The 13,156-nt window shown below is 48.4% G+C and overlaps 1 protein-coding gene across 1 annotated transcript; it reads left to right on the top strand.

Annotated features, from left to right (window-relative positions):
* Nucleotides 1-6,965: 6,965 nt before the first annotated feature.
* Nucleotides 6,966-11,208, top strand: LOC125527893. Its single transcript, XM_048692402.1, has 2 exons — nt 6,966-7,207; nt 10,623-11,208. The coding sequence occupies exons 1-2, from the start codon at nt 7,063-7,065 to the stop codon at nt 10,988-10,990; spliced, it is 513 nt and encodes a 170-aa protein (XP_048548359.1). The 5' UTR covers nt 6,966-7,062; the 3' UTR covers nt 10,991-11,208.
* Nucleotides 11,209-13,156: the final 1,948 nt, after the last annotated feature.

A 13,156-nucleotide genomic window follows, 5' to 3' on the forward strand; every position in this document is an offset into this window, starting at 1 on the left:
GGGGTGTTTTGGGGGGGGGGGGGGGGGGATTGGTGCCACACCAATTTCCCCGACTTATTCGCTGAACTCCAGAACTCCCCCCTGCCCACTCGCCACATTAGGTGGCTTGAGATTGGCGTTCTTGCGTGGACCCTCTGGATGATTCGCAACAAACTTTTGATTCAGCGCACTCCGCTTCGTCGGGCTACTGACGCTATTTTTAAACCGTCTGGTTGCTTGCAGCTTTGGCGGCCGCTTAGCCGCCCTCGAGACCGGGACGCCATCTCCGCCTTCATTCCCCCCTGCCCACTCGCCACATTAGGTGGCTTGAGATTGGCGTTCTTGCGTGGACCCTCTGGATGATTCGCAACAAACTTTTGATTCAGCGCACTCCGCTTCGTCGGGCTACTGACGCTATTTTTAAACCGTCTGGTTGCTTGCAGCTTTGGCGGCCGCTTAGCCGCCCTCGAGACCGGGACGCCATCTCCGCCTTCATCGCCGACCTTCGATCGATGGCTGTCCGCCTATCGCCGCCGCCCCCTCCCCCTCCTCCCGACCAGAGCCTGATTAGATGCTTGGTGTTCCTCCTCGGCTTTGGCTCCGGCCTCGGCCGTGCAGTTTTCTTTGTTGTTTTTTAGGGCTTGTTGAGCTATGCCCTCAGCAAAACCCTTTGGATCTCTTGTTGTGTTTTGTGGGTGCGTTTGTCCTGGACTAGTTCTTGTATGTGTGCTCTTGGCGGTTTGCTTTATCTATAAAGCGGTGCGAAAGCCTTTTTCGGTAAAAAGAAAATAATGTTTCATCAATCGTATGCTACCTTCGTCGATGGTTGGCCCTCCCCCAGTTATGGTCCATCACTAGTCTCGCACCAGGCAGCAGGACCAGGCTCGTTTCGCGCCCGGCAGCAGGACTGACCTTGTCTCTCGCCCGGCAGCAGGACCGAGCTCGTCTCGCACCCGGCAGCAGGATCATGCTCGTCTCGCGCCTGGCAGCAGGACCGAGCTCGTCTCGCGCCCGGTGCCGTAGGACGGGGCGATGGAGGCTAGTTTTGGCCGACCTATTGGGTCTCATCACTGGGGGCAGCCCAGGGGTGCGAAAGGCGGGTCCTTTTCGCTCGTGTCTTTGGTTGGAGTAGCGGCGGATCTCGGATGAGATGGTGTCAAGGTCTTGGATGTCGGGGCGGCGGCCCTGATGGTGGGTTCGTAAGGCTCATGGGCAGAGCCCATGGCTTGGTGCTGCCCGGTTACGACAGCCGTGTGGGCGGCGTGGTAGCCGGGATGTGGCGTTCGGTGGTGGTGATTGGTGGTCGGGGTGAAAACCTGCTCTATGTTCGGACGGACTGGCGACGGCGAACCTCGTTCCCTTCTTGAAGGTGTCGTCGCGGCTCTCATTGCCCGTCGTGTTGCTCCAGGGGAAACTCTGATCCTCGGATCGGGCGGTGGCGGCGCTCCGGTGTCGTCCCCTTCTTGAAGGCGCCGCCTTGAAGCCCACGGTTCGTCATATGTGGCTTCACCTCTTTGCGTAGTGCTAGGGATGGTGTTGCCGCGCTTAGCGCCTATGTGTCATGCCTTGGATGTGTGTGTGCGTCTATTGTGGGGGGTGTGCGTTTGTACCGGATGCTGTTGATCATTGCTTTATATATAAAGCGGGGCGAAAGCCTTTTTCGGTAAAGAAAATAATGTTTGATACTACTGTGATACATTTTTAATACGTGAAACCTCTTGTTCGACGTGAAATTCCTCAATAGTAAAGACACATCTTTTGAAGATTTTCAACATAAGCATGAGTTCATGTCAAGATGAATGTCAATGTTTATGTGCAATTGAAAGATGAGCAAGAGAGAGTAGATGCATTGATTGGAGTAGCAAACCTAGAAAAATTCCCACAGTTTTTCCTCCACTTGGTAGTAAACTCCCACATAAAAATAGTAACGAAATTAAATTTGTTACAATCAACATGCAACTCTGCCCCTCCTCGAGAGGTAATCCCTCCACTTGCTAGTAAAGTCAGTTGTAAAAATAGTACTCCCTTCGTCTAGATGAATAAGTCATTTTAGGTTGTGCATCGTGATAAAAAAGGAGTGAAAAACGAAAAAACTTAATGTTCATTTGCCAAGTAATAGCATTGCATGCAATAAACTAACCACTGCATGTCGTGTTTGATAGTCTTGAGTCATTTAAAACACTAGAAGAACGCCCGTGCGTTGCAACGGGACCACATTAACTTTAAAAGTTCAATATCAATTATGTTAATATTACATTTAATATTCTCATACATATTAAGTGACATTGACTACCTTTTTACCATCAAATTCTCTCTCACACACCCTCTCCCTCTCTCTTCCTCACTCTCTCTCCCCCTCTCCCTCATTCGGGAGGGGGGGCGAAAATAAACCCGGAACGGAGACTACCAACTGAGACATTAGGAGTAGAGATCATTTAAATGATAAGAATAAATAGAAAACGGTGTTAAAAAGGAGAAAGAGATTAGAATACATTTAAAAACCAAAAGGACGATGTAAAGGGGGATTTGCCCTGCCCCCGGGCCTTGCCACCGAACCGGCTCAGCGGTCGAGTCCCCGCGCGGTCGTCTTCTCCTGTTCCCCGAGCCGCGTCGCTACAGAGCCGGGCTCCCGCCTGACCACCTCGCTGGCATCAAAGGGGAATGGATAAGGGTGACGCCCTTCCTTCCCTGCCCCCATGGCCTCACTCCTCCTCGACGCCCCCTCCCAAATCCACTTCTCCTCCTCGCTCGATCGATCCCGTCGATCTGGACGAAGTCAGACGCCACGACCACCATGACCGACCCTGTCCACATGGCCACTGCCCTCCCTGCGGGCTAGGAGCTTGTCGAGGAGCTCCGAACGCCTTCGCTACTTCGTCTGCGCCAACGAGATCAAGTCCAGCACCCCGGCATCAAAGTCGTTGCCGTCTTCCTCAACCATGGGCCACCGTGACATTGCCGTTCGATCCGTGTCGCCCCGAGCTCCCATGTCTTCCCCTAGGGCGCCATTGACACCGCCATGATCTCCTCTTGCCTTTCCCTGTTTCCCCTCTCGTTTGCTCTCGTTAGGTATTTCGCCGTGGCCGAGAACCGCCATCTGCCATGGCCATTGCAGGGTAGCCACCGAGCTCCTCGGATTGACCCCGTGGCACATGCCCGCTCCTATGCACGCCCATGCCTGAGCCTATGATACGTCCATTTTTGCATCATGCTTTTATATTGATATTTATTGCGTTGTGGGTTGTTATTTCACATTATGTCACAATACTTATGGCTATTCTCTCTCTTATTTCACAAGATTTACATAAGGAGGGAGAATGCCGACAGCTGGCATTCTGGGCTGGAAAAGGAGCAAATATTAGAGACCTATTCTGCACAACTCCAAAAGTCCTGAAACTCCACGGAACACAGTATAATAAATAATGAAAAATCCTTGCCAAAGATGAAGACCAGGGGGCCCACACCCTTTCCGGGATTGTTAATGGAGTACGAGAAGGAGGTGGCGGAGAAGGTGTGGAGAGGCAGGAGGTCTGGGACGGTGTCACCTGGCTGTGGTGGAGGTGTTTATGCGAGAAGGAGCCAGAGTGGAAGGAGAGGTCAAAATTGGAAAGAATCGCAAAAAAAATCATAACCCGGAGATCTCAGTTCAAAAAAATGCTATTATCGATGGAGGGGTGATTTCCTTCAATAGGTGGAAAACATAGGGAATATTGGTTGTTATAAAGGAAAGGTAAAACTTTAGGAAAGTTAGGATTTTTGAACTGATTTCTATGCAAATGGGGTTTTATTGTTTGGTAATGTGATATCAGTACCTGCCCATTTGTGACGTGTCTGATTAGGAAAGTTTGCAAATGTTAAGAAACTATTTATTGGGAGAAAAGTTGCCACGTGTCTGCTATTTGTTTCCTAAAACAAATTTCACTAATAAGAGAAATCGATTGATTTAGATAAGTTAGGAAAGTTAGATTAAAATGTATTATTTGTTTCCTGAAAATCTGTTATTTGTTTCCTAAGATAAATTGAACCAATAAAAGGAATCGATTGATTTGCATAATTTAAGAAAGTTAGATTAAAATGTATTATTTGTTTCCTGAAAATGTATTATTTGTTTCCTAAGACAAATTGAACCGATAAAAGGAATCGATTGATTTGCATAATTTAAGGAAGTCAGATCCGTGATTTGTTATATGTTAGGAAAGTTCTGGTTGTAATAAAGAGTGGAGAGAAAAATAAACCGATGGACCAGGGTGGGAGGGGTGGTGGGAGGTGAGACGAAAAAACCCAGCAAAAATAAACCGCGGAGAAGGGTGGGAGGGGGTGGTGGGAGGAGAGACGAAAAAATCAGGAAAAATAAACCGCGAAGACGATTCACCAACTCGTCCATTAGAAGTAGAGAAAAGGTAAAAATTTAGGAAAGTTAGGATTTTTGAACTGATTTTTATGCAAATGAGGTTTTATTGTTTGGTAATGTGATATCGGTACCTGCCCATTTGTGACGTGTCTGATTAGGAAATTTTGCAAATGTTAAGAAACTATTTATTGGGAGGAAAGTTGTGACGTGTCTGTTATTTGTTTTATAAAACAAATTTCACTAAGTTAGGAAAGTTAGATTAAAATGTATTATTTGTTTCCTGAAAATCTGTTATTTGTTTCCTAAGGCAAATTGAACCAATAAAATGAATCGATTGATTTGCATAATTTAAGAAAGTCAGATTCGTGATTTATTATATGTTAGGAAAGTTCTGGTTGTAATAAAGAATGGAGAGAAAAATAAACTGATGGACCAGGGTGGGAGGGGGTGGTGGGAGAAGAGACGAAAAAACCCAGCAAAAATAAACCGTGGACAAGGATGGGAGGAGAGACGAAAAAAACCCCAGCAAAAATAAACCGCGAAGACGATTCACCAACTCATTCATTACGAGTAGAAATACACACTTCATATCTTTTATTGGTTGATATCTCAAAAAACAAAAAACAAGATGAAAGTTAATGCACCACGCTTAAGTGTTTTGAAATTATTTGGTTTTCGTAAAATGATTTATACATCTAAACGGAGGAAGTAACATGATTAAAATGGTTATCATCAGCATGCACATATGCGCAGCCTCACGTATGATTCTGCTAGTAAAATTCATGGTAAATATAGTAACAACACTAAAATGGTTACCGGGTGGATGCACACTAATTCACCACTTACTAAATAGTAAGAGTACCCACCCCATGAAACCCTAGCCTTTCCCCTTGATCTCAAACGCGCCGCCGACGGCGTTCCCCACCCAGAACGAGATGGCGAGAGAGTCCACGGCGAGCGAAATCTTCCGCCGTCGCCTGATGATCGATGGTGTCGACCGGAAAGACGCCAAAGACAACCAGTCCGCGGCGCTGGATCACCTCCACGATTACTACAAGAAGGCGCTCCATCGACTACCGCCCAAGCTGATCCCGAGCCTCCTCGAGGCCGGCTTCAGCTTCGGTTTCCTCGACCCCGTCTCCAACATCATCGCCAACACCGTCTCCCAAGAGCTACAAAAGAGTAGGAAGAGGAAGAGATCACGGGCCGGCAGCTACACCAACACAAAGAAGGGGAAGGAAAAGAAGCATTCGCAGGGACTGAGGGACACGGCCATCTCCAAGATCATCACAGAGTCTAGCAAAGACATCTTACTCGTACCCCGGTTCACCACACTCCGGAACAGCAGCATTGCTGCCCGATCTCTTGCCGGCCTCGTTACTTTCCTCACCTCCTACTTCCGCTACCTTACCACCTGTGATGCCCTCCGCTACCTGCGTTTGTCAGAAGCCGACCTTCTCGTCGCTGTGCGTCTCATCCACGAAGATCGTGACATCCACACCTTCACCATCCACGTCCCTACTGCAAAAATAGCTCTGCAATGTGCTGCCATCTCCGCGTTGCATCCCACTGTCGCCATATTGGTGTCTCGATCCTTCTCGCTGGCTTCCTGTGTGGACAAGGCCTCCAACCTTCTAGCGACACAGGACTGCATCAGCTATTCCAATATAATGGAACTCTCCAAGTTATTCACCTCCAGCAAGGATACGATAAACCAATTGAATCATGTACATCACGCAGTTTCAAAGATGCAACGCAGAAAAAGGAAGACTATTCTGGTTGAGCTTGGGCTAGAAATCTCTCTCAAGATGGTGCTTCTTGATCGAATCCATCTGTTCTACCTCAAGGCGATTTCCTGCATACCAAAGAATGACTTGTGCTCACGCCACCACCGTGGTCTCCTTAAGGCTGGCCACTGCTACGGTCCTTTCGATCCTGTGACCAACATCATCCTCAACACCATTTGGTATGACACCATGTTTCCTCCAAGTCAAGAGTTTGAGGTTGAAATGATCTGCACAAAGAGCCTCGCGCGCACCGAGTTCCTCTCCCTATGTGGTCTTGTTGGCTACATCTGTGCCTGCTTCCCTGCTTATTCTGTATATGAAGCTATGAAGTGCCTGCTTCTCTGCAACGCCAGAATTGATCGGGTCATTGATGAAACAGCAAAAGAACAAGGTCACGATGGACACATCCCTTTTTCTGAATCTTTTGCGTATGATACAGCAGCTCGCACAGCACGTCATCCCAGCCCTACTGCACTCGTAGAATTTGCAATGACACTGATGCCACAGGTAGGGAAAACCCTTCAGTCAACACTTGAGATTAAGCAGGTCCTCTCTTCCAGTGATGTTTGTGCGATATCTAGAACTTTTTCACAAACATTACCGCCTGCCAAATCTTTGGAGCCGGTTGAGAAATTGAGCGAGAATGCCTCCAAGATTATATCTGAGCACCAGGATAACTTTAAGGCTTGCCAGAGTACAATTGTCAAAAAAGCTGAAGCTGCATTACACAGATATGCAAAAAAGACGGCAAGTTTATTTTCTGTTTAGTAACTTTCTTTTAAGCGCTACCACTTGCTCTTCCAGTCACCATTGTTGATTTTATCTTTCTTTGCCTGATTATAGGGACAGGAATACGAGCTTCATTTTATCTGTGATGTGAATTCTACAATACCTGAGCATGGCGCATGCTACTGCCCGCACAGCTACAAATACCCATTTGCTCACATGAATGTCTGGGCAAGACGAAGAGGTTCCCAGAACGTTGATCAAGTTCCAACGCTCTTCTTCATCCAGTTTAACAATAGGGATGAAGACATGGAAAGTGTGGCATTTTTGTGCTGTCCTATATTTGATCTATCAAAAGATGCTGGTATGCTCTGTGAAAAAGTCATATCTGCATGTATCAGTTTTCCTTTCATGACTACTTAGTAGGGGCTATCAACTTTACCATTCACATATGAATTTATAATCCTTTTAAATGATATTTGCAGTGCTGTGGACTATGCAACTAATCAGAACAAATGTATTTTACAAACTATACAATGAACTAGTAATTTAGCTTATTCTCCTCCTGTTGAATATCCATGTGTTTGCAGTAAATACCTAGTTATCCAGCTTGCTTCCACAGCATTTGAACTGAGTTTTGTAGATGTTTATCTTAAAGCCCATAATAATTCTCGAACTAGTTTGATGGATGCTGTTATGGAGTTTAGTGCGATCATATTTTCAACTTGTATTGAACTTCGGACATGCTATTAGCAGGGGATGTCCCACATGTAGAATAATGTTTCCTGGACGTTTTGACATATAACATGGTCGATTTTTAAGGAGTTCAAACCTTAATTTTTACGTACTCAAATGTTTCAAACAAAAAAACCCACATTTTTTACCTGGTGTAGAACTATGAGTTTGCACTTCAATTTATGTGTGTACTTCATTGTAGATTTTTTATATCCTGTGATCGTCTGTTGTATATCTGTTGTAATATCTTCTCCTCCCCCTCTCATCATCCACCTCTTGTTGATTCTTCACACTTCCTACAAACCTGGCTAATGTCTGAACATGTCTCCCCCCTTTTGGTATTCTTCAGGTTTATTCGTTAAAGGTTTTACATAATGCAATAGCCCATGCACACTCCATCTGACATGTCAAGTATTAAGTTTCAGACACCAACCAATAGAACCAAAACTCTGAATCGATGCACAAGGTTGGGCAATCCACATATATTTGAACACCCCCTCATTGTGCGGCTAAATAAGGCCTAAACATAGATAGAAAGAGGGCAAGGAAATTTTCTATTTATGAAGCTGTGTCTTGAACCCAAGACCTCTTAGCTTTGATACCATATTATTTTTAATGCACCAACCAGTAGAGCCAAAAGTCTGAATTGACATAGAAGGTTGGCAATCCACATAGACTAAGAGCATCCCCAGCCGTTGCCCCCCCCCCCCAGGAGGCATAAAAATCGCCGCTTGGGGGTGAGCCGACGCTAAAATCGGCTCTGGGGGCGATTGGGTTCCCAGTCGCCGCCCCCAGGCGCCGATATCGGCCCAAATGTGCTCGCTTTTCGGCCCATTTTCGGCGAAAAATCGGCCCGATATCGGCACAAATCGGCCCATATTCGCCGTGGTTCGGCGCAAATACAACAAAAGTAATTTTTTTATCACATAGTTCATCACAGAAAATCAATAGAAATCAAATAGTTCAACAAATAATTCAACAACAAATAGTTCAATACAAATTATAAAGTTCAACAATAAAAACTCATATTTCATCACACGTCGAGCTAGGCGTTGCCCTTGAGCCTCCATAGGTGCTCCACCAGATCCTGCTGCAGTTGTTGATGCACCTGTGGGTCTCGGATCTCCTGACGCATATTGAGGAAGGCAGTACAGGTTGCCGGTAGCTCGTGATCAACTTGCGCAAGAGGACCCTGCCTGTAATATGGTTCAGTGTCAAACAATGTCTCTTCCTGCTCGCTCTCAATGATCATGTTGTGCAAGATAACACAGCAAGTCATGATCTCCCACATTTGATCTTTCGACCAGGTCTGAGTAGGGCATCGGACAACAGCAAATCGAGATTGGAGCACACCAAATGCTCGCTCAACATCCTTCCTGCAAGCCTCCTGAACCTTCGCAAAGTGGGACTTCTTTCTGGCACAGCGTTTGAGATAGTCTTCACAAATGTAGACCATCTTGGATAGATGCCATCAGCTAGGTAGTACCCCTTGTTGTAGTGCCGCCTGTTGTCCTCGAAGTTCACTGGCGGAGAATGACCTTCAACAAGCTTGGCAAAGACAGGGGAGCACTGCAGCATATTGATGTCATTGTGAGTTCCTGGCATACCAAAGGAGTGCCAAATCCAGAGGTCCTGTGTGCCACTGCCTCAAGTACCACACTGCAACCGCCTTTAGCGCCTTTGTACATCCCCTGCCAAGCAAATGGACAATTCTTCCATTTCCAATGCATGCAGTCGATGCTTCCAAGCATCTCAGGAAATCCTCTTGCTGCATTCTGTGCTAGGATCCGAGCAGTGTCTTTGGCATTGGGTGATCGCAAGTATTGTGGTCCAAACACTGCCACCACCGTCTTGTAGAACTTGTAGAAACACTCAATAGTCGTGGACTCGGCCATGCGCCCATAGTCGTCGAGTGAATCACCGGGAGCTCCGTATGCAAGCATCCTCATAGCTGTTGTGCACTTCTGGATTGAGGTGAATCCAAGTTTGCCGGTGCAATCCTTCTTGCACTTGAAGTAGCTGTCGAACTCCCGGATGGAATTAACAATCCTGAGGAAAAGCTTTCGGCTCATCCGGTAACGACGCCAAAGTACTTTGTCGCTATGCAGTGGAGCGTCGGCGAAGTAGTCGGAGTAGAGCATGCAATAGCCTTCCAGACGATGCCAGTTCTTTGCTTTCAGCCGCCCCGGCGCCGAGCCACCTCGCCGCGGCTTTTCTTTGCTCGCGAGCAGGCCGGCGAGGATCATGAGATGTTCCTCTCCTTGGACGTCGGCATCGGCTTCCTCCTCCAGCAGCGCGGCGAGCGCCTCCTCGTCGTCCGAGTCCATTGCCGGGCAGACAAATCGCCAAACACCTGGCGGGCGTGGTGGGCGCACAGCCGCCGGTATACCGCCCTGCGCGGCGGAGCGCCGGAAAACTCGCCCAGATGGTGGTGGAAAGGCTGCCGCGGCGAAACCTTTTCTCTTTTCCGGCGGGGAATGGCCTATCTAGCAGTGCTGGGTGGTGGGCGGCGCCGGGATCGGCAGGGTGGTGGTCGAGCACGTGGGGGTGGGGGGCGAATCTGGACGACTTGCCTTGAGTTTTTGCATGACAGTGTGGCCCAGGCGTGTTTTCCCCTTTCGCCGGAGCCCCCGAGCGCCCCACCCCCCCAGTGCGCTGGGTTCGGCCTGCGATCGCCGGGCCCCAAAATGGGCCGAGCCGGCGGATTTCGGCGTCTTGGGGCCGCAATTGGGGGGTTTGTTCGGTGCCGGCGCGAAAAAAGGCGCCCTGGGCGGCCTGTTGGGGGCGCGGCTGGAGATGCTCTAAAACCTCAAGGATTATCTTACTTCAATAGTATGCCAACCAAGATTCTATATACTAAAACATCAAGGTTGGGCAATCCATTCTTAATGTTGTTGTGCCTGCATGGCCTAGGTTCTTAAACACTGGCATATTCTGATATAATTGTATCTTCAAGTTGATGCTTATTGCCATTGTTACTTGTGAGCCTTGATGTGATGACTGTGAAGCTGATATTCATTTTTTTCCCTTTGCTTTGAGAGAAGGTCGCTGCTATCATTGTGAGCAAAAAGGGATCAAGATCATTCATCCATCTTCAGAACCATACATTGGGCGTGACGCAGAATTTGAAGGTATGGCTCGTGGAGAAAGTGCAGTGAACAACAAAGAACTTATTCGATATGGGCAGATCGGTACTTTGCTTGATTGTACGATCGAAGACGAAGACTCCATCTATTTTGATCCTGCCTGGGATGTTGATTTTACTATATTTATCAATGAGACTGCTAGGGATCGAGCGATGGTGCAGAAATTGATGAAGGATAGTCCAGGGAGCGTGAGCGACTGGATAGACAAAATGATGTATGAGGAGTCTTTGAAACCTAAGTTAGCAAGGAAAATCATATACGCCTGATGGCCCTTGAGGAGTCCTTGTCTAAGTTATTAAGGGAAACCATACGCCTGATGGCCCTTTCTATTGGTACTGTTTTGCTAGAAACTAAGTTAACTGCGATGTTTGTAGAACTTAATTATATTTGGAGAATTATTTAGTGTGGTATGTGGAATGGTGGTTATTTGAGTTTTAGTTTTACCTAGCACATAATGCATGTGCGTTGCCATGAGCAATTAACAATGTTTGACGAGTACAGACTCTTTAAATAACAATCCAATTTTTATTTATTTTACCATATATGTAGAACATGGCAACCTAGAATCAGACATAGTTATCAATCGCATGTTAATTTGTGTGGAGATCTTCAAAAGCGTCAAGTGAAGAATGAAGTCACTAAACAAGTGAAAATCTGGCCGGCGAAATGGATTTTAAAATTTATTGACATTCTCTAGAAAAGGTACTGTTGGCACAGAAAACCATTAAGAGAACGCACGGAGTATTTGAAACGGGAAAGAAGTACCACTTGGGTAATACGTTCATGTTGGAGAAATCAAACACATTAACGTACACGGAAGGAGTGATTGCTCGTGGTGTCCACGTCGGCAGGGCTCGAGCGAGCGCGTGGGTTGGGCAGGAGGTGTTGATGGGAGAAAAATAAAAGGAGAAGGAAAGGGCGCTCGCTGAGGGAGGTGTTACCTGGACACGTTTTTGTTCATCATCCCTTCCTCAAGAAGCAAACCCCATATCCCTCCTCTTCTGTCTCTCTCATCATCCCTTCCTCATGAAGCAAACCCCATATCCTTCCTCTCGTCGCCTCCGCCCCTTCTCCTCCCTGTTCCTCTCTCCTAGCCGAGCTCCAGCCTTGCTCGTCATCCCTTCCTCTTGAGAAAGAGCACGGGCCCATCGTTGTGCCTCAATCGCCACAAGGACATCGGGTGGAGGGGATCTGGTGCGGACGGCGCACGTCTCGGCCCTGTAGCAGGAGCGGGAGGTGTCGGCGGCCCATCGTTGCGCCTCAGTCGCCACAAGGACATCGGGTGGAGGGGATCCGGTGCGGACGGCGCACGTCTCGGCCCCGTGGCAGGAGCGGGGGTGTCGGCGGCGGAGATGGTCGATGGGGAGCCTCTTCTTCCCGCGATCTGGTTCTCCCCATTCATGGCCATTGGCAGGAGGGTCCCCTCGGATTTATTCCATCCTCGGAGGAGGCAACCGCCCTAGGAGGGGCGGTGCACGGGCACGGCTAGCATGGTGGTCGTGATGTTGTTCCGCGACTGGTTCGCCTTCGGGTCGGCGCCACAGATGAGGCCTGCTGTTGCGACCTTGCCCTCGTTCCCGCGGTGACGGACTACCCCCCAAGATGAATGGCCTCTTCAATTCGAAGCCACCGACTATGCCATGCGCGAGCTCGTCATCTATGTCGACCTCCACTCTGGCTCACGTGGCGCCGACGCCAAGCGGGAGGAGAAGGTGAGTTTGAATCTGTCCGGTCTTCCTATTTTGACCCCTCGTCCCTGCCTCTCTCTCTCTCTACCGAAAAAGGCTTTCGCCCCGCTTTATAAATAAAGCAAACCGTCAAAGAGCGCACAAACATGGACTAGTTCACACACACACCCAAGTCACACAACAGGAAGTACAAAAGGTTCTGCTGAGGGCACAGCTCAACAAGCCCAAAAGAAAGGAAAAAACGCGCGCGCCGGAGCGCAGGAGACGACTAGTCAGGCTCCGGGGGTGGCGGCGGCGAGAGACGGACGGCCATCGAGCGAAGGTCGGCGATGAAGGCGGAGATGGCGTCCCGATCCTGAGGGCGGCTAAGCGGCCGCCAAAGCTACAAGTAACCAGACAGTTTGAAAAGAGCGTCAGTAGCCCGTCGAAGAGGAGTGCGCTGAATCACAAGCTTGTTGCGAATCGTCCAGAGGATCCAAGCGATCGCCCCAATCTCAAGCCACCTAATGTGGCGCGAGGACAAGGGGGAGTTTTGGAGTTCAGTGAATAGGTCGGGGAAGTTGGTATGGCACCAATTCCCACCCACCACCTCCCTAAAGCAGCTCCAGACAAATTGAGCTGACACATAGGAGAAGAAGATGTGATTCGAGTCTTCGGGGACCCCACAAAGAGGGCATAAGCCAGAGCCCGGGCTATTGCGTTTGAGGACCTCGACCCCAGACGGGGTCCGACCGCGAATCCACT

This window comes from Triticum urartu, unplaced genomic scaffold (assembly GCF_003073215.2).
Source record: "Triticum urartu cultivar G1812 unplaced genomic scaffold, Tu2.1 TuUngrouped_contig_4482, whole genome shotgun sequence".
Lineage (NCBI taxonomy): Eukaryota > Viridiplantae > Streptophyta > Magnoliopsida > Poales > Poaceae > Triticum > Triticum urartu.

What these genes read in the sequence shown, in the direction of transcription:
- LOC125527893 (XM_048692402.1), top strand. Translation starts at nt 7,063, where the DNA reads ATGAATGTCTGGGCAAGACGAAGAGGTTCCCAGAACGTTGATCAAGTT. An exon ending in TGATCTATCAAAAGATGCTG is followed by an intron (nt 7,208 to 10,622) that starts GTATGCTCTGTG and finishes CTTTGAGAGAAG; the next exon opens with GTCGCTGCTATCATTGTGAG.